Here is a 19817-nt window from a genome sequence, read left to right as displayed (position 1 = left end):
TCTTTTTATTCGGAAATGTAACTTGGGTCCTGACTGATGGGCGCCGCAAATTCCGGAGTGAGCTTCTTCTATGGCTTGAATAGCTTCGTCATCACCTAAACATCTCAAGAAAACTCCATCAAATGAACGTCTGTAAAGTGTTTCTTTGTAGTAGATGAAACGAGCCGCACGACGTCGAATATCAACTCTTTGACGTGGATCATTAGGCAACTTCTCGTACTTCAAGTAATCCACAAAGGATTGACGTCAATCTTCTTTTTCGATTTCAAACACGTGAACCACTCGAGTTTCATCTTCTTTAACTTCTTCATATTCAAAGATTGGTGGTACGACCCACCTCTTGAAAATTGATATACGAGCTCCGTCTTCGGGCATGGATAAAGTAGAAGCAAGTTTTGCCAATGCATCCGCTTGTTTGTTATCATTTCTAGGCACATGTTCTATCGTCACACCACCAAGGTATCCGATAAGTCTTTTAGCATAATCGACATAAGGGAGTAAATCGAGCTTCTTAACTTCGTATGATCCGAGTATCTGATTGATCACCAACTTGGAGTCTCCATATACCTCCAAATTTAGTTGCTTTATATCAACTGCCATTTCTAGCCCAAGGATAAGAGCTTGATATTCAGCAACATTGTTAGAGCAATTTTGGGTTAAGGTAAAAGAGTGAGGCAACACTTCGCCGTTGGATGTGACAAATACTACTCCGGCGCCCGCTCCTTCTCTGTGAGAAGCTCCATCAAAGTACATTTTCCAAGGAGGACTAGCTTCAATCATAAGAACATCTTCATCGGGTAGATCATCGGATAACTCCCACTCTGCAGGGATAGGATGATCTGCCAAGAAATCGGCTAGGATTTGCCCTTTCACAGCCTTTTGTGGAATATATGTTATGTCAAACTGCTGCAATTGCAGGTACCACCTTGCGAGTCTGTCGGATAGGATGGGTTTTGACATGACATACTTTAGAGGATTCATCCTTGAGATCAGACGGACAACATGTGCTTGAAAATAATGCTTCAACTTTTGAATTGCAAAAATGAGCGCTAAGCATGTCTTTTCGATTGGTGAGTAGTTCAATTCATTTGGTGTCATTGTTCTACTCAAGTAGTATAAGGCGCTCTCTTTTCCATCATCATTCTCCTGGGCTAGTAAAGCCCCGACAGATCGATCTTGAGCAGCAATATAGAGTATTAACGATCGTCCGGGCACTGGTGCAATCAACACAGGAGGCTTTGTTAAATACGATTTTATACTTTCAAAGGCACTAGTGCAAGCTTCATCCCATTCAAAGGGAACATTTTTCTTCATGAGTCGGCTGAATGGTTGACATCGACCGGCTAAGTTTGAAATGAACCTTCTTAGGTATGCCAACTTTCCTTGCAAACTTTTGAGCTCATGAATGTTCCTAGGCTCGCGAATCTTTAAAATTGCATCAATCTTGGCTTGTTCGATTTCTATGCCTCGGTGACGAACTACGAATCCAAGAAACTTCGCCGAAGTAACACCAAATGCATCTTCAATTGGTACCTTCTCAAGCGCTCGAAGACTTTTCTCAAATTTTGGAGATGATCTTCCCTTCTTTTGGATTTAACTACCAAGTCATCCACATAACATTCAACATCTTTATGGAGCATGTCATCAAATATCTTCTGCATGGCTCTTTGGTATGTAGCACCGGCATTTTTCAAGCCAAATGGCATCACTTTATAGCAATAGATGCCCTTAGGAGTGCGAAAGGCTGTTAGTTCTTCGTCTCTCGGCGCCATTCGTATTTGATTGTATCCTGATGACCCATCCATAAATGATAATGCTTCGTGGCCCGTAGTAACATCAATCATTAGTTCGGCTATTGGTATTGGAAAGTCGTCCTTAGGGCATGCTTCGTTCAAATCTCTAAAGTCAACACATACACGAATTTGTCCATTCTTCTTTCTGACAGGGACAATACTTGAAATCCATGTTGGGTACTTGACTTCTCGAATGAAACCAACATCAATAAGTTTATTCACTTCAGCCTCAATTGCAGGGACTAATTCAGGTCTAAATCTACGTTGGCCTTGCTTTACAGGGCGAGCTCCTTTCTTCACGGAGAGATGATGTATTGCCACTTTTGGGTCCAATCCGGGCATTTCTTTATAAGACCATGCAAACATATCCTTGAACTCGTGCAACAATTCAATATAAGTCTCCTCTTCGTTGACAGCCAGTAAAGCGCTAATGTAGATTGGTCGAGGATTCTCCGCATCTCCTAAATTAATTTCCTTTAACTCATCGATGGTGGCTTTGACTCCTTCTTCAAGCTCGGGTGGAGCAATTTCAGCGTCTTCCTCCTCAATCACGTCTATTTCACTTAAAGTGATATGATACGATGATGCCACACTTTCTCTGTCATCTTCCTCGTCGTCTTGGATTTTTGTAAAGACGACAGTTCGTATTTTAGCCTTCAACTCTTTACCACATGATATGGTCAAATAAGTACGCTGTTTCATGCGAGATGGAATCGAACTTCGAATCCTTCGTGCTTTGGTGATTTTAGTATTAGAGACACCCAACTCTTGCTTGTTGCTTCTGTTATGCCCCCACTTTCTAAGTGGTCCAAGCCTATCGAAAACGGATGGCGTAAGTCCATCAAACCCTCGTTTGTCGCCTTTCTTATGCCCCCACTCTCTAAGTGGTCCAAGTCTATCAAAGACGGATGGCGCAAGTCTATCGAAGATAGATGGTGTAAGCCTATCAAAGACGGATTTCCTTCTCACTTTTGTTCCACTTTCAAGAAAATCGTCTGTTGATGAGAATTCGTCTTCGATTATGTAATTACTGGTAGCTCTATTGATAGCAATACGAATTGGCTTTTGTGGAACAAATCCAAGACCAACTCTAGGACTTTGAATAGCATGTCCCTTTTCTTTCAACATTATCTGAGTAGTATTGAGGCCATGCACCTTTTCGCCAACAACTTCGGCAGGAAGCCTTCCAAGCGTAGAATCCTCACGTGGGTTGAAACCAGCTTTCACTAAGAGTTTATAAGCATTTGGGCCAAAACATTTTGTCATTTGAGACTCGGAGAATTCTTCGCATTCCTCTTGGGTTCCTTCTGTGGGATGAACAAATCCTTTAGGTGGTTGAGAAGTTGATCGCTTCTCGTCAATTGGTGTTAGGGGAAACATCAAATCTTTCAAAGCCTCACACGCTAAAGGAGCATTGTCTTGATTATTTCTTCGCTTTGGTTCTTCAACTGGTAGAATTTCTTTGGCCTTTACCGTCTTCTCATCATCAAGATAGTATTTAGCATCGGCAAAGTGGGCTTCTGCCTCGGTGAACGGTTTATCATCGGCGAGTATTATTTTAACTACTCCGTCTCGACAATACTTGAAACATTGGTGCCAAGAAGAAGGAACCACATTATTCTCATGTATCCAAGGTCGCCCGAGAAGCATGCGATATGAGGTTCTTGCGTCAATGACATGGAACAGTGGAGTGGACAACATATCATCCATCAACAACTCTATCCTTATGATACCAAGGGCCCTTTGTCCTTCTTGATTAAATCCTTGGATCATCAATCGACTAGTTTTGAGCTCCTCTGTGGAGATCCCCAATTCCTTTAAAGTGTGCAACGGCAAAATATTGACTGCAGAACCTCCGTCGATTAAAATTCTATTCACCTTCTGCTCACGAGCGTAGCCGGCAACAAACAATGGCCTATTGTGTAGTTTGGAACCAAGAAGTAAATCTTCATCAGCGAAAGTCATCGTTGAGATGCATTTACCAATCACGGTACAAACTTCATATGGAGACGGAGTCGTTCCACTAGCAACGGTCTCCTTTTCGCTTATCGCGTTGCATGAGGTGTTGATACAATCATCATCTCCTCCGTGTACGTTCGTTGTTGTCATGTCAAGGGACTCAAAAGTGCTGACGATAAAATTTGTAGTGGCGCTGATCTCTTCAAGTGATATCTTCCATTGGCGAGCTAGCTGCATAACTTTATCTTTGAATACGAAGCAATCATGAATTGGGTGTCCGACCATCCGATGATACTTGCAGTATTTTGGGTCATCGGTCTTGTTAGCTTCTTCGGGGCGCTTCATTTCAGGCAACTCGATAAGTTTTAAACCTAGCAAATCGTCAAATATTCCCGCCACATCAGTGTCGAGGAATGGATATTCCCTTGCCTGCATTTCTTTTAGAGTAAGTCTTCTTCTTTCTTGGGAAAAATCTTGTTTTTCCTCATTGTTTCCGTTCACTTTTCCTTGAAATTTGATAGGGGTCGCATTCACTGCCAAAGATTCTTTGCTTGAGGTTTTAGAGAAAACTCTACCCCCCTTCCGAAAGTCCTGTTTTTCTTTCAACTGTCGAGGCTCTTGAACTGGTGGTCCCTCAACTCCACTAGCCATAATGCTCAACTCCATGTCGTGCGCTCTAGTGGCCAACTCTTCAAAACTCTTAGGTTGAATCCCTTGCAGGATATATCGGAGTCCCCATTGCATTCCTTGGATGCACATCTCGATAGCTGAAGCCTCTGACAATCGGTCCTTGCAATTCAGGCTTAAATTCCTCCAACGGTTAATATAGTCAATGACGGCCTCTTCTTTCCACTGGCGAGAGTTCGTGAGCTCGATCATGCTTACTGTTCTTCGGGTGCTGTAGAAGCGATTCAGAAACTCTTGTTCCATCTGACTCCAACTGTCAATTGAGTTCGGTTCTAGGTCTGTATACCAATCGAAAGCATTCCCCTTCAATGATCGGACGAATTGTTTAACGAGATAGTCTCCGAAAGTCCCGGCGTTGTTACAAGTTTCAACAAAGTGTGCCACATGCTGTTTTGGGTTACCCTTGCCATCAAATTGCTGAAATTTCGGGGGTTGGTAACCAGTTGGCATCTTCAAGTCGTCTACTCTTAGAGTGTATGGCTTGGTATATGTTGACGACGGTTTTGAACCCTCATTGAATTTGTCTTTGATAGTCCCCATGATGAACTCCTTCAATTGGTCTATAGGAATCAAACCCTCTGACGAAATCTGGAATTCTTCAGCCGGGCTCTTCTCCCTTTCGATTGGATGTCGCCTTGCAGAAGTTTCAGCTTCGGTGTGATTTTCGCCTTGTTTACCCATGTCGTGACTACCGTCAACCTTGTTTCGCAACATCGCAATTTGGGAGTCTTGTTCTTGAATGTGCTTTGTTAGCCCTTCAATGGCCTTGGTCAAGATCGCCATCTGCTCTTCCATGGTCGTAGCATGTGTCGTCATGACGGGAGCCACCTCAGAGTAGTTTCATGCTGAAAGGGACGTGGATGATGAAGCTCCTCCTCTAGATCCTTCCACGCCTCCACCTATGTTGACGAGAGGTGACGAGCCTTTTTCGATGATTTGGGGCGTTGAGCTAGTCTCGGAGGATGTCTGCAACTTCTTAGCCATACTCCTTGTAACCACGCCCATGCTTGATGAATTTGAAGTAGCAGCCTTCATCGTGAACGCAGAACAGCTACTAGGATCTTCGAGAGAGAGAAGAGATGAGAGGTAGAGATGTCCCACTGGGCGTGCCAAAATTTGTAACAACAAATTCTTATCTGCAATATAAACAAACAAGAAAAATTGAACAAAGATAATTTTTATTGAATTAAAATAAATAAATTGCGGGTTACAATCTCTATTTTAATCCTCTGATTCTTCTCTCTAGAACAATATATGGTTGACTTGAATTTTCGGAGTCGGGTCGTTGACTTGATCTTCTCCGGATTTGATTTTGGATTTGAATAACGTTTTCCAAGGGTCTTGCGACTTGAATCTCGGATCGAACGTTGAACTTTGACTAAATTTGACTTGAAGATCTTGAAATTCTTGATGGATTTGGCCCTTCAATCTTCCAATGATCTTGACTTGAATTGATTAGCGTTAATCCGAAGGTTTGGCACCGTTATCTCGGATCGAACGCTGGATTTGATGGAGAATGCCTTGAATTTGCTCAAGGACACCTCGAATTTGACGAAGAACACTTTGAATGTAGAGAGAGAATCTTACCTCCTACGAATTCTTCTTCCTTACTTCTTGAGTTGTAGAGAGAATTTTGCTCCTACGGTTTCTGCTCTTTCAGTTGTGTCTGAATTGTGAAGGGAGGGTCTCTATTTATAGTGGTAGAACAAGAGTTCTTGATGGGCCTTACTGATGATGTGGCGCGATTTGATTGGCCCGATTTAAATTGATATTTATCTCTTGTAACTTGGAAGAGAAGAAACAATTCTATTGGTCAATAATTAATTGATGTTTATCTCTTTATAACTTGGGAGAAAAGAAATAATCTTATTGGCCAATATATATTTCATATCAATTATTTATTTAAATTAGAAATTAATTTAATTAAATTCCAAAATATATAATTGATAAAAATATATATATGACCGCATATATACGAGTCTTCAATTGGCATCTAAGTCCCTCGGCTATGTATAATCACACAAATGCCATTGGATCAAACTTTAATCCATATATTATTTAGCCATTTAATTGACTTAAATTTTATGCGTCTACAATAGGTATATCAACTTTTATTCTATCAGTTTATAGTTTTCCTATAGAGAGAATTATAAATAATCATTATTGCTAATTGATTATTTATCCAGCTTTGTTGTATCCTAGAGAGGAATTGCCAACAACCTATATAGCAAACTCAATTGAGTTGGGGCAAATATCTTCTTAAAGAAAGCGATATTCCGCGCCTCAAAGTTGATTGGTGGCCTTCGCTTAAACCAAAAGTCATATTGTAAATGATTGAGAATGTATAGCTTTTACTAGGTTAATTCATATTGTAACTAGTTTTAATTTAGTATTGAGGTTAAACAATGGAAAGGTATTTTATATAGCACTGCTACTTTTAATAGTTGGTTCTCCAAATTGTGTGCTTCGGCGTAACAAGATTAATTCATGGAGACAAAGAGCCAAAGTCCATTGGATGAGGGAGGGGGATAAAAATAGCAAAATTCTTCCACGTTAGAGCATCTTCTATGAAAAAGAAAAACACAATCATAGGGCTTCAGAACGCAGCAGGACAATGGTGTGAAGAGGATGGCGAACTAGAGAGCAATGTTTTAGAGTACTTTCGGGGGATTTTTAAATCAGATAACCCGACAGATGTTGAGTTGAATGAGGTTCTAACAGCCATTGTCCCAAGAGTCGGGCATAATATCAACATGGAATTGACCAGCGAATTCACACAGATTGAGGTTCAAGAAACACCGAAAGGATGTTACCGAATGGGTTCTGTTCTAAGGTTGCTAAACCACAAGGAAATTCACACGGCGGGGAACCACGCACATATTGTTCTCATTCCGAAATGCTAGAGACCCGAAACCATGGCTCAGTTTCGCCCTATCAGTCTCTGCAACGTCGTTTATAAGATTGCTTCAAACACGATTGCAAATCGCCTAAAGCCATTTCTGAATTAAATTATATTTGAATTCCAATCGGCCTTTGTCTCGTCGAGACTCATCACTGATAATATCTTGATTGCATATGAAACTGCTCATTACATGAAGCGTAGTACTGGAGAACATATGGCAATTAAATTAGATATGCGCAAAGCCTACGGCCGAATTCGTGGATTTTTTTGAAAAATATGGTGTTAAGGTTGGGCCTGGAAGCAGGATTTGTTGAATTGGTAATGAAATGTGTAACCACCGTGACATATTCTTTTGTCTTAAATAGTGGAGTATTTGGGTCTCTTTCCCCAAAGAGAGGTTTACGCCAAGGAAATCCATTATCTCCTTATCTTTTCTTGTTTTGCGCCGAGGCATTAAGCGCTCTTATTGGACGGGAGGAAAGAAGAGGAAATTTAGCGGGTCTAGTGGTGTGTCGGGGGTCACCGCGGGTTTCACATCTTCTCTTCGCAGACGACACAATGAGTTTTTGCAAAGCTGATCAAAGATCCGCCTAGAGTATTAAGAGCGTTCTTGAAACATATGCGAAGGCTTCAGACAAGTAGTTAATTTTCAAAAATCAAGCATTGCATTTATCCTACATTTACTAAAAGTCGTCCTGTATTCATCATTTCCCAATTAATTAACCTGAGGGGTTTTCACTAATAAAGGAAAAGGAGGTAGATCCATCCCTATTATACCGAATGTGTTTTCACTAATTATCCCTTTTTTTTTTCTTGGTTGGTCTTGAACAAATTAAAAATAGGAATGTACGTTTTGTGTTTGTATTACGGTAGTATTTGTGGATAAGGATATATTCGTCCTATTTGATCTTAATGTAAGAAAATTATATTAACTTGTGGTCTTGAAATAAGGAACCCTTTTATTGGTGTTTGAAAAAAAAATTGGACGTGCATATATCCGCTGACCGCTGCATTTACCCTATTTTAAATGGGATAATTAGTGAAAATCCCCCGCCTTATTAGGTATAATAAGGATAGATTCACCTCCTTTTGCTTTATTATTGAAAACCCCCATATTAATTAATTGAATAAATATTTAGCAAACTAATATTTAATATACCAAATTTACCCGCATATGCCAGATATATTTATCAGATCTATTGTTATGGGGAATTCATATTTTGTTATTGTACCCTAATTTGGGGCCTGTAATTTTATGTGTTTGATAAATTAACTGAATGATTGTAGTTTTACCCTTCACAGGCCTGACTATAGACAGTGGCAGTTAAGTTAAATCATTAATCGAGAGTCATGCAATTGAAACTGAAAGAATAAAAAAATAAAAATAAAAAGGATTCTAAACACACAAGTTACATATAGCAACTAATTAATTATGAACATAAGAAGAAAATGAAAGAATAATATTTCGAACAGTTATCTTAATTGTTACCCCCCTCGTCTTAAAGTTAGTTATTCTTGGACGACGACTTGGAATATAGGGACGGAATGCTCTGCTCGTTTCTGAAGAAGTTAGTTGGATCGACCTTAGTTTTAATCTGCACCAACCTTTTGAAGTTGTTCTTGAAATACTTGAGCCCCCAAACGCTAGCCTGCGCATAACTTGTTGTTGTTTTGCCATCTCCTCCGTTATAATTATTTACTCCCAAATCGAGGTCTCGATAATTCATATACGAAGCTCTTGGAGACTTTGAAACGTAAGGAGTCATGTAATCATGTAGTTTCCTCGACCAACTTATCGATCTTTCCGATGCAACTGCTCCACTCTCTTCCCAATAAGCCAATTGTTGAATTTTGTACAGATTTCCCGCTCTGTGTGGGAATGGCAGCGCACTTTCCGATATTTCCTTCATTTTTCCACCGTACGGGACTACTAACAACTCCCCCATATTTGCTTCTCTCTCGAGCAACAGTTTCCACATTCCTTCGAACCCTTTGATCGAGATTGGTTCCTGCACATAGTCTAGTTTCGCTTTGAAGTAATACCTTGTTATCGGAAGCGTGCTCCTAATTTCGGGGTTTCTGCTCGTTACGACTTCCGGCGAAACTTGTATTGAATACCCGCCGAAGAAAAGTGCCGATTGCATCCAGCTCACCTCAGTGCAATCTTCTCTCCTGACTCCCAATTCCGGAAAGCTCTGTTCCAACAACGGCAGCAGCTTGTCGACCCCACCGAGATACACCGAATTGAAGTTGGCTTGAATAGTTTTGCCGCCACCAGCAGTCTCACTCGAGTTCACCGGTCCAATAGAAATCGAAAGCAATATATCTTCGTCAAGATTCGGAGCAATATATTGCCATTTATGAACTAGCTGAGTTGCATTCTGCTCCAGTGTTCTTCCAACGGAGAATATGGTTAGGGTTTCCGGAACTGTAACCAACTTCAATTTCCATGCAGTTATAACACCAAAGCTAGAGCCACCGCCACCTCTAATGGCCCAAAAAAGATCCTCTCCCATCGATTTTCTGTCAAGAATCCTTCCATTAACGTCGATAATACGAGCATCGATAATATTATCAGCGGCAAGGCCGAATTTCCTCAGCATCGGGCCGTACCCTCCACCGCTAAAGAGACCGCCAACTCCGACGGTGGGGCACGCGCCTGCCGGAAAAGCGAGCGTCTTACTTGTCTGGCTGATTCGATAATAGAGCTGCCCGATGATTGCACCTGCCCCAACCCATGCAGTTTTTTGGTCAACGTCGATTGAAACTTCGCTGAAATTAAACAAATCGAGGACTACAAATGGAACTTGAGATGTATACGAAAGACCCTCGTAGTCGTGGCCGCCACTTCGAATTCTGATCTGCATGCCATTCTCTCTGGCGCAAAGGATAGTTGTTTGAATTTGAGATTCTTCGAACGGGGTAACGATTACTTGAGGTCTGGGTGTTGAAGCTGATCTGAATCGAAGGCTTCTTACGGAAGATAGTAAAATCGATAAATACGAAGCGTCGTTAGGGGTATAAACAACACTAGAAATTCCAGTATTGTTTTGCAAATGAAGGGATAGGCATTGTAGAAAATCATTTTGAGGCGGACTGTGGGACGATTGAGCGTGGCAAGAATTACACGAAAGGATAATCGATACGATCATAAGAATAGAAAGAAAGGAATTTTGAGTGTTCATTGTAAAATATTAATAATATGAAATATTGTATGTGTATGTGTTGATTGATATTAGAATGAGAATGAGAGGAATGAGAGCTACTATATATACCCACATATATATATGTTATTGAGTTTATTGCATTTACTACCCCTGTGAAAATCGTAACTGCGCGATTCCCCCCTATCATAAAAAAATTAGCAAATACCCCCCTGTACTAATTAGTCAAAGGCGAAAACCCCCCTCGGAGCATAACGTGTATCGCACTCGCGGATTGTGCGATTTTTTCTTCAGTTTTGCATGTGAAGTGACATAATTACCCCCAAAAGCCTACACCTTCTCTCCCCTCTCCTCTCCTCTCTTCTTCGTCTTCTTCGACTTCTTGTCTTTTTTTCTTTGGAATAAATCTTCTCATTATGTTCATTAATGGAAGATTTCCAAACATAAATAGGCAAAGCTTCGCACATCAACAAAATTATTGGTTTCAATTTCCTCCATCTTCAAAAAGAAATTAGTGTTTCTGCAACTTTATAGCAATGGCGGTGGATATGCTTCCTGTTGAAAAAGAATGGCAACAGAGATGGTGTACGCTGTTGGCGGTGGGCTGCTGAAAAATAATGGCGGCGGAGATGGTGGGTGGTGCCGTGGTGGGCTGCTGAGCAAAGATGGTGGCGTAGATGGGTTGGGCGGTTGGTGGTGGATTGCTGAGCAAATATGGCGGCGGAGATGGGTTGGGCGATGGGTGGTGGGCTATTAGGCAAAGATGGCGGCGAAGATGACTCGGGCGGCGGGTGCTGGGCTGTTGAGCAAATATGGCGGCGGAGAAGATCTGGGAGGTGGTGGTGGAGGCTGGTCCCGTGAAAGATGAACTTTTTTTTCTTTAATTAAGTTTTGGAAATTGCAATTTAACCACTTTAAGTTTTCATAAATTCAATTTGGTCCCTGAGTTGTAAAAATTACTCATTGAAGGACTGGGTCTTTTGTTTTTGCAAAACCCTCGCTGGGTATTTTGTCTTTTCACAGCTAGTCAATGGTTAAAAGTTAAATGGGTCAAGTATGCAACCTAAAAATTAGCACAGGGGGGTTTTTGCTAATTTTATTATGATAGGGGGGGATCGCGCAGATGCAATTTACACAGGGGTAGTAAATGCAATTTACTCATATGTTATTATGTAAAGAGTTGGTGAATTTGTCAATTCAAAGTTGTGTTTTGCCGTATGAATTAATGAGTGGGGTTTGAGGAATGAAGACTTTCCTTTTTCATGGAATAAAACGCTGTTGACTTTTCAGTTTTCAAGCATCGCGTTTTTAGATCTTCTCTTGAATTGGTCTATTTTTTTTCAACTAAAGAAGGAGACATAAAAAAAAGTTAATAGGAGACATAAAAACCTCTTAAATCTTTCATTAATAGGTTTTTCAACCCATATTTCACTATTTGAGAAAAATTCGTGCTCCTTTCTTCTTCTCTATAATCCCCAAAATTGCCCAACTACTTCCATCCCCATTTTCGTTTTTCTTCTTTTTTTAAAAGAAAATTAATTTTTGTTTTTTAGCGTGATGGCAGGCTCGTTGTTTGCTTGCTACCAACATGGATGAATCGTGAAGGTGGGTCTGGGTATGGGGGGATGGAGAGGGAGAGTAGTGGCGGTGGTGGTGGTGGCGGTGGTGGCGGCGGATCGGATTTAGAGTTTGTTGGGAAAAATTTAAAAAATTTCGATTTAAATGTCTACAGATGTCTATGATAGTCTATGGGTGTCTATGGTGTTTGACGGCTAGGGTTGAAAGGAGTTAGAGTTTCTAGATGTCTATGGGTTACTACGGATTACTACGGTTTCTACGGGCTTCTGTAGATGTCCACGGCAAAAAATTAAAAAAATCATAATTTTCAATTTATCTAGAAAAGAAGGGGAAAAAAATATATTTTATATAATGAAAAAAATACGAAAAAGAAAATAAAAAAGAAAAAAAAAAAGAAAAAAGAAACCATAATTTATAATTTTATGTAGAAAAGGGGAAAAATAGATTTTTGTATAATGAACAAATATAGAAAAAAAAAAGTTGTTTCACGAAAAATTAAAAAAAAATGATAGATGCAAACTTAAAAATGTTAAATAATACCATAATTCATCATAGTATATTTATAATTTGCTGTAATTTTGAATTTGTGAGTAGAGGGGCATTTTTGGAATAAATTTAATAAAGGATGTGAAACAAATTTTAATTAGACTTGTTATTTAGTTCTAATACCGTTTGTCACCAGGGACTTATATCTTAAGAGAGAGTGGCGAAATTATAAATTGGAATTTCTACGTTATATAATATTTTATCTTTATATAAAATGTATTTTCTAAATGTTTAAGCAAAAAAATTACAACTTTGACCGCTCAAGTTTGAACTGATTTCATATTTGACCCCTCATGTTAATCAAAAATATATTTGGTCTCCATGTTTCAAAAATGCAACACTTTTAGTCACGTTCGTCAATTTTTCGTTAAAACTAACAGAATCAAGCGTGTGCCCATTACTGCCTTAACTGATGGACTAACGGTAAGTTTCCGAGCTAGGGATAGATTTATATGGAACTACTCCGAATCCGGGAAATTTACGGTGAAATCTTGCTATCAAATCATTCTTTCAAGCGAGTCCAAGCCTGGTGCTCGAGCGGGCCTAGAAGGAGCATTGAGCTTTGGGATTTCTAAGGACTTTTGGAAATCGGTTTAATTCTTGCAAATCCAACCGAAAGTTAAGATTTATATTTGGAGGGCAATATCTGATATTCTCCTAACTAATGCAGCTCTTTTCCAGAGACATGTTGCTCTCAATCCCTTTTGCCGGTGTTGTACTATTTCCCAAATTGAAACTGTTGTGCATGTAATGCTGAACTGTCGGGCCATGGCAGGTATTTGGAATCTGCTTCTTTTGGTCTTCCTCTCGGGTCTGAGTTCCCTTCGTTTCATAGTTGGTTTACGTTCTTGAAATGGGAGATCAACAATAAGTTGTTTTGTCTCACTGTGGTATGTTGGCCGGAGTCGCGGAATATAGAAGTTCACGGGAGCAACAACTTATGGGGGAAAGGATATGTTCACGGGAGCAACAACTTAAGTTGAGGGGTTTATTGCTAATATCCTTAGACTTGCTATTTCCACCCTCAAAATATCTTAGTTCACTACTAAATTAATATATTTTTCTATTTTATCTATTTTTCCTTTTTTACAAATTTATAAATTGTCCACCACTAAACTAATTAGAAATTTCACAAAATCAACTCTACTATTTCCCACAAGAATCTTTACCATATAATCTCATGTTTTTGAAGAAATAAATTAAGAGTGGTTGTGTTCGAAAAAAGAAAACATATATTTTTGATATTGTTGTTTTTCGTGGATTAAAATTTAAAAAGGTTACTTTTTATCCAGCATAATCTACCCAAAAGCTAATTTAAATTGAATGGTTATTAGAATCTTATTTTACCATTTTATGTTTCATTGCATAAAAAAAAAAAGAAAAAAAAAACTTAAAATAGATGACCATTAAACAATGGGCAAAGGGCAAAAAGGCCCACCACATGGGACTTAAATGCATTTTGGTCCACAAAAAAAACAGTCTCTCAATTAAGTCCATCCCCATGTCTTTAGTCTAAAATACCCTCTATAATATAATTCTTATCAATTCCACCCATTATGCTTTAACTTCCTTAATATTAAACATTGACCCCGGATTTAAACAAATATATCACATTAACCCCCAAAACTTTTTTTTTCCAGAAAATAATTTTTTTCTGAATTTTTTTTTTCCTGAAATTTTTTTCCGGCCGGTCAACCACCGTTGACCGCCGGTCTCCGGCGTTGACTTTTTGTTTTTTTTTAATTGTTTTTCTTAGAAAAAAAATATTTTAATTAATATTACTGTCTTGACAACTAAATCACTGTCTCAGACAGTAATATTACTGTTTGGGACAGTAATATTATGAATATTATTTTTCCGAACAGTAATATTATTAATATTATTGTCTAAAACAGTTAAATTACTGTTGGAGACAGTAATTTAACATCCAAGACAGTAATATTAATTAAAATAATTTTTTGGAAGGAAAAAAAAAAAAAAAAAAAAAAGTCAATTAACAGTTAAATAACTGCCGGAGACAGTAATTTAGCAATGAATACAGTAATATTAATTAAAAATATTTTTTTTAAGAATAAAAAAGTCAATTAACAGTTAAATTACTGTCTCCGACAGTTAAATAACTAATTTAGCAACGAATACAGTAATATTAATTAAAATATTTTTGAAGAAAAAAAAAAAGTCAATTAACAGTTAAATTACTGTCTCCGACAGTTAAATAACTGCCGGAGACAGTAATTTAGCAGCCAAGACAGTAATATTTATTAAAATATTTTTTTAAGACAAAACAAAATTAAAAAAAAAAAAAAAAGTCAACGCCGGAGACCCGGCGGTCAACGGCGACCGACCGGAAAAAAATTTCAAGAAAAAAAAAAAAAAAAAAAAAAAAAGTCAACGCCGGAGACCGCCGGTCAACGGCGGCGACCGGCGGTCTCCGGTGGTGGCGGGTCAAAGTTGGGGTCAAAATTGAAATTATGGTTAAAATTGGTTAATTGATGAAATTGAGCTAAATTGGGGTGTAAATCATGAAATTGGAGTTAAATTGGGTTTCAATGAATTGAGGGTAATTTTGGTATATATAAAAGAATTTTCTTTATTTGCAAATAAGTTTGAATGGGGTGGATTTATTTGAAAGACAAAAAACTTGGATGTCCCTATTTTAATTAAGTGTCATTGTCATGGGCCTATTTGCCATTTACCCTATTATTTAAGATCTTATAATCAGTAAAAATAGGAAATAAGATGTAAGGTGTAAAACACTCTAAAACTTAATTCTAAAAATAAGATGTAACAGCTTATCAGCTCTTAAAACATCTTATCAGACGTAAGAGCTTATCAGCTGTTTAAAATAAACTTAGGCAAACACCCTCTTACTATCGTGTAGTTCTTTTTTATGGTTTTGTTTAGGTGTTGTCATTAATTGGATCTCCTATTATACATGGAAATTAAATATTTTATTGTTATGGGAATTATGATAGGATAAGGAATGAGGTTATATACTTATATTAGTTTCCTCAATATTTTGAAACTCGGACCGGACCGGCCGGTCCGACCGATTTAACCGCAAACCGCCACCAAATCCGTTCCTGTTGGATGTAAAAACCCAAAAATGCCTAAAAACCAGGTCAGGTGATGAAGAACCGGAAAACCCACGGTTGAACCGTCGCCCTTGATAAATAGAAAATCGATTACCTCTTCACTGGGTCTGTCCAAAGCTTGATAGGAAATTGTCAGTGATGTGGTAGTGCCGTGGGCGAGTGGAGGGAGGAGGATTAAGAAAGGAAATTTAGAAAAAAAAAGGTACAGGAAGAGGATGTGAGAGAGGGGAGTTGATGGCGGAAGTGTTATATCAAATACGGTTTATGCTTATATGATTCAACATTTGATTTATTTTTAAATTTTATGTAATTTCTATAATTTGTACTTTTTTGTGTATTTTTAAATTTTATTGATGGATTAATAAATAGACTTATGGTCTTTAGATAAATATTTAGTATTGATCATAATCATAAATATATATAAATAATTTAAAAATATAATAAATACTTTTAAATATATATAAATAATTAAATAAATAAAAAAATTAAACACCCGGTTGAACCCCGGTTGTACCGGTCCGACCGTGACTCAGTTAGCTGTTTTAAAAATATTAAGTTTCCTATACAAACTCGTCTACTGTACGTTAATTGAAAATCCAATGGTTTTCTTATTTTCTTATACAGGAAGATTAAAGCACATATAAAAGAAAGTATCAAGGAACGTATTACGTGTGCCTTTTTTGAGAGAAAAATATTTATCTTTTCTTTGTTGCTCCTACAGCTTTTTTATCGAGAGAAAATATACCGAGAAAATATTATTTGCTCTCGTTTTTATTGTTCCATCGTGATACGTGATTTTCATAGAAAATATATCGGCTTCAAGTCTTTGTCGTGAAGACACCAAGGTTCATCACAAGTTTGCTTTCTTCTATATGAAAAGAAGATCGGTTCTTCGGGAGAGGGCTTAAATAGATCTCGGGAGGAGATCGATCGGCTAACTGAAGGGATTCAGTGTTGAAGGGAGTTCAACCGAGCGGAGAAGAGGCTGACATAATCGGAGTTACTAGTTTTGAGTATTGCACAAGAACGACATCAAGATAAAGAGGGAGTCCTTAATTTATTGTTTAAGTCCTAATATTGTGTTTGTAAAACTAAAATAGTAAATATTCGTTTTTTTGCATATTATCGTGGATGTAGGGTACAATTGTATCCGAACCACATTAAATTTGTGTCTTGTTCATTTCTGTTTTTACAAACTGTTTCACGAACTGTTGCAACACTTCACGCAACAGTAACGAAAAACTGAATTTGATACAAATAATTAATATTTGCATGAAATAAATTGTAACAGTCTGTTTCTTAACGTATTTTACTATTATTTTTCTAATCCGGCTCTAGCTCTTCCCAATTTTCGTATATTTATTAAAGGGTAAACAGCATAAAACCCTTATGTGTTGAGGAAAACCTGCGCCAAACCCCCCTGTGTTTTTTTTCTTGCGTAAAACCCCCTTGTGTTTCATTTTTCTTTGCACGAAATTCCCTTTTCCGTTAAAAGTTAACACCGTTAACTATAGAGGGAATTTTATGCAATTTTTTTTTTATAACATATGGGGATTTGGTGCATGGTTTTGCAACACAAGGGGGTTCTACGTAAAATTAATTTATTCACTTAAATTTTAAATTATTTTCTTAAATTAAGTCGAATACATATATTAATTTAAAATATGAAAAAAAAAATATTCGAGATGGAAGATGGAACGAATTCTCAAATTATTTATGTTATTTTCACATATAATTAATCCATAATAAATTATAAAAATAGATGATAATTCTAATAAAATAATTATATATTTTAAAAAATCAAGATTCTTAAATACATTAATAAATTATATCATATGAAAATTGATTTTTTTTAAATACTCACAACACCTATTAAATTTATATTTTTCATATTGTAACTGAATAAATGTGTTCGACTTAATTTAAGAAAATAATGTGAAATTTTTAAATGAATAAATTAATTTTGCATAAAATCCCCTTGTATTGTATAAATTATGCACTAAATCTCCCTATGTTATAAAAAACTTGCATAAAATTCCCTCTATAGTTAACGGTGTTAAGTTTTAACGGAAAAGGGGATTCCGTGCAAAGTAAAATGAAACACAAGGGGGTGTTACGCAAGAAAAAAACACAGAGGGGTTTGACGCAGATTTTCCTTAACATAGGAGGGTTTTATGCTGTTTACCCATTTATTACAAGAAAATTTGTGTTCAAGCTTGGTTCATTATTTTAGTGAATTGAGCTCAATATAGTTTAATGTCGATTTTAAATCAAACAGTGAGTATTTTAGTTTGATTTTCAATCCTATTTACAATACATGGAAATTTGAATCATTAACCTCTTACCAGAATTAAAAAGCCCCTTTAGGTTGTATTTATTTAAGGTAAATTAGAATCACCCCTGATGTATGGTCAATTTATAAAAAAACTCCCTCTTGTTTGGATAATTACATTTACCCCCCTCAGCTATTATTTTATCTTACATCTCCACCCTTATGGTATCAAATTCAAAATAATCATCTAGATTACATGAAATGTGTTCTAGTTTGTACTCGTTTTGTGTAAAACTACTGTTTCTGATGCACCACAATCTGATATATACAAGCTTAAAAACACATATTATAATCATCTTGCTTTAAAATGTGGAGTTCGAATAGGATAAAACGTGTACAAAAGTGATAATAATCCATATAATCTCGAAAATTCTACGAAATTTGAAACCGCAAGGGTAGACATGTAAATAGATTTATAGTTGAGGGGTGATTGTAATTATCCAAACAAGAGGGTTTTTTTGTAATTTGACCATACCTCAGGGGTTGATTGTAATTTACTCTATTTATTTACGGTTTATACGAAACATTTAATAACAAAATCAGAGTGGCGCAGCGGAAGCGTGGTGGGCCCATAACCCACAGGTCCCAGGATCGAAACCTGGCTCTGATACTTATTTACTTTAATTTATTTTAGTTTTTTATTTTTTTTCCACCAAGTTTAAAACATATAGTTTTAACGCCTAATTTCATTTTAAATTTTTGTTTTTTTTTTCAATTTTTTATTTTATTTTTTTCCCTAGGATTACGAAAATTAAAATTCACTATATATTCATCGGAAACTACTACAAATTTATTGAAAACCACTGTAAAATTACCATAAAATTCACTGTAAAATTTACGCAATCAACTTTAATATTAACATAATCCACAACAAACTTATCGAAATCCAGTAAAAACATATGTAATCCACTACTAACACAACTCAAAAAAAAAAAAAAAAAACCAACATAAATTCAATATTCGAAAATCCACTATTTGAAACGTAAACCACTACTATGTTCAGGAAAAAGTGCAAGACCAGTACACCACCACCAACAAGGCCAACGAGGGTCACCAAATCAATCTAAACAGGAATAAAATTAAAACTTAATTAGCAAATGAAAATCAATTTTCAAAAGCAAATCTTGGTGTCACACCATCGTCGATGGGAACAAAATATGAGAAGCTTTCATAAATAAATTATTTCCAACCTACTAATATTGCATAAATCTGTTGAAACGAAAAATGAATGAGGGAACGACAATGAAAACCACTATGTATAAACAACTACATAAACATGAAAACCACTCTGTATAAAACAACTATATAAACATGAAACCACTATGTGTAAACTGCTTTATAAACATGAAAACCACTCTATATAAACAGCTGCTATATACACATGAAAACCACTCTATATAATTATTGAAATTCAGTATAAATTCATCGAAAATCTCTCTGTATACTTATCGAAATCCACTATAAATTTATCGAAATCCACTATGAAATTAAAAAAGTCCACTATACAATACAACAGAAGAACATAACAAACATATAAGATTTATGTTTTACTTTTTTCAAAATTAATCCCAAGTCCAACGAAAAGTTGTCGATAAATTCATAGTCCACAAATAGCCTGGGCCTTCTATACGAATAGAAGAAAAAGAATTATGCTCACAATTGAAGAACATAATTCTAAGTTTCGTATGAACATTCTCAATTATCAAAGAAAACAAATTATTCAATAAAAAATTGAAAGGCTCCAAAAAATCAAGTAAAAAA

The 19817-nt window shown here is 36.9% G+C and overlaps 3 protein-coding genes and 1 non-coding gene across 4 annotated transcripts; 1 reads left to right on the top strand and 3 right to left on the bottom strand.

Annotated features, from left to right (window-relative positions):
- Positions 1 to 246: 246 nt before the first annotated feature.
- On the bottom strand, positions 247 to 1314 carry LOC148765893 (uncharacterized). Its single transcript, XM_088812403.1, has one exon. The coding sequence runs from the start codon at positions 1312 to 1314 to the stop codon at positions 247 to 249; it is 1068 nt and encodes a 355-aa protein (XP_088668529.1).
- A 164-nt stretch (positions 1315 to 1478) lies between these two features.
- Positions 1479 to 5255, bottom strand: LOC105972499 (uncharacterized). The gene has a single exon (XM_088812402.1). The coding sequence runs from the start codon at positions 5253 to 5255 to the stop codon at positions 1479 to 1481; it is 3777 nt and encodes a 1258-aa protein (XP_088668528.1).
- A 3442-nt stretch (positions 5256 to 8697) lies between these two features.
- LOC148765892 (tetrahydroberberine oxidase-like) lies at positions 8698 to 10587 on the bottom strand. Its single transcript, XM_088811957.1, has one exon. The coding sequence runs from the start codon at positions 10524 to 10526 to the stop codon at positions 8847 to 8849; it is 1680 nt and encodes a 559-aa protein (XP_088668083.1). The 5' UTR covers positions 10527 to 10587; the 3' UTR covers positions 8698 to 8846.
- Positions 10588 to 18594: 8007 nt separating this feature from the next.
- TRNAM-CAU (transfer RNA methionine (anticodon CAU)) lies at positions 18595 to 18666 on the top strand. Its single transcript has one exon. It is a non-coding gene; the product is annotated as a tRNA-Met (tRNA).
- Positions 18667 to 19817: the final 1151 nt, after the last annotated feature.

Source organism: Erythranthe guttata, chromosome 13, assembly GCF_056151865.1.
Source record: "Erythranthe guttata isolate IM_541 chromosome 13, IM_541, whole genome shotgun sequence".
In the NCBI taxonomy this organism is placed as follows: Eukaryota; Viridiplantae; Streptophyta; class Magnoliopsida; order Lamiales; family Phrymaceae; genus Erythranthe; species Erythranthe guttata.
The sequence above is the reverse complement of the archived record's forward strand: the minus strand, read 5'-3'. Positions and strand labels throughout refer to the sequence as shown.

Bases quoted from the DNA above. Each gene is read 5' to 3' on its own strand.
- LOC148765893 (XM_088812403.1), bottom strand. From the start codon at position 1,314: ATGAAGAAAAATGTTCCCTTTGAATGGGATGAAGCTTGCACTAGTGCC.
- LOC105972499 (XM_088812402.1), bottom strand. From the start codon at position 5,255: ATGACGACACATGCTACGACCATGGAAGAGCAGATGGCGATCTTGACC.
- LOC148765892 (XM_088811957.1), bottom strand. From the start codon at position 10,526: ATGAACACTCAAAATTCCTTTCTTTCTATTCTTATGATCGTATCGATT.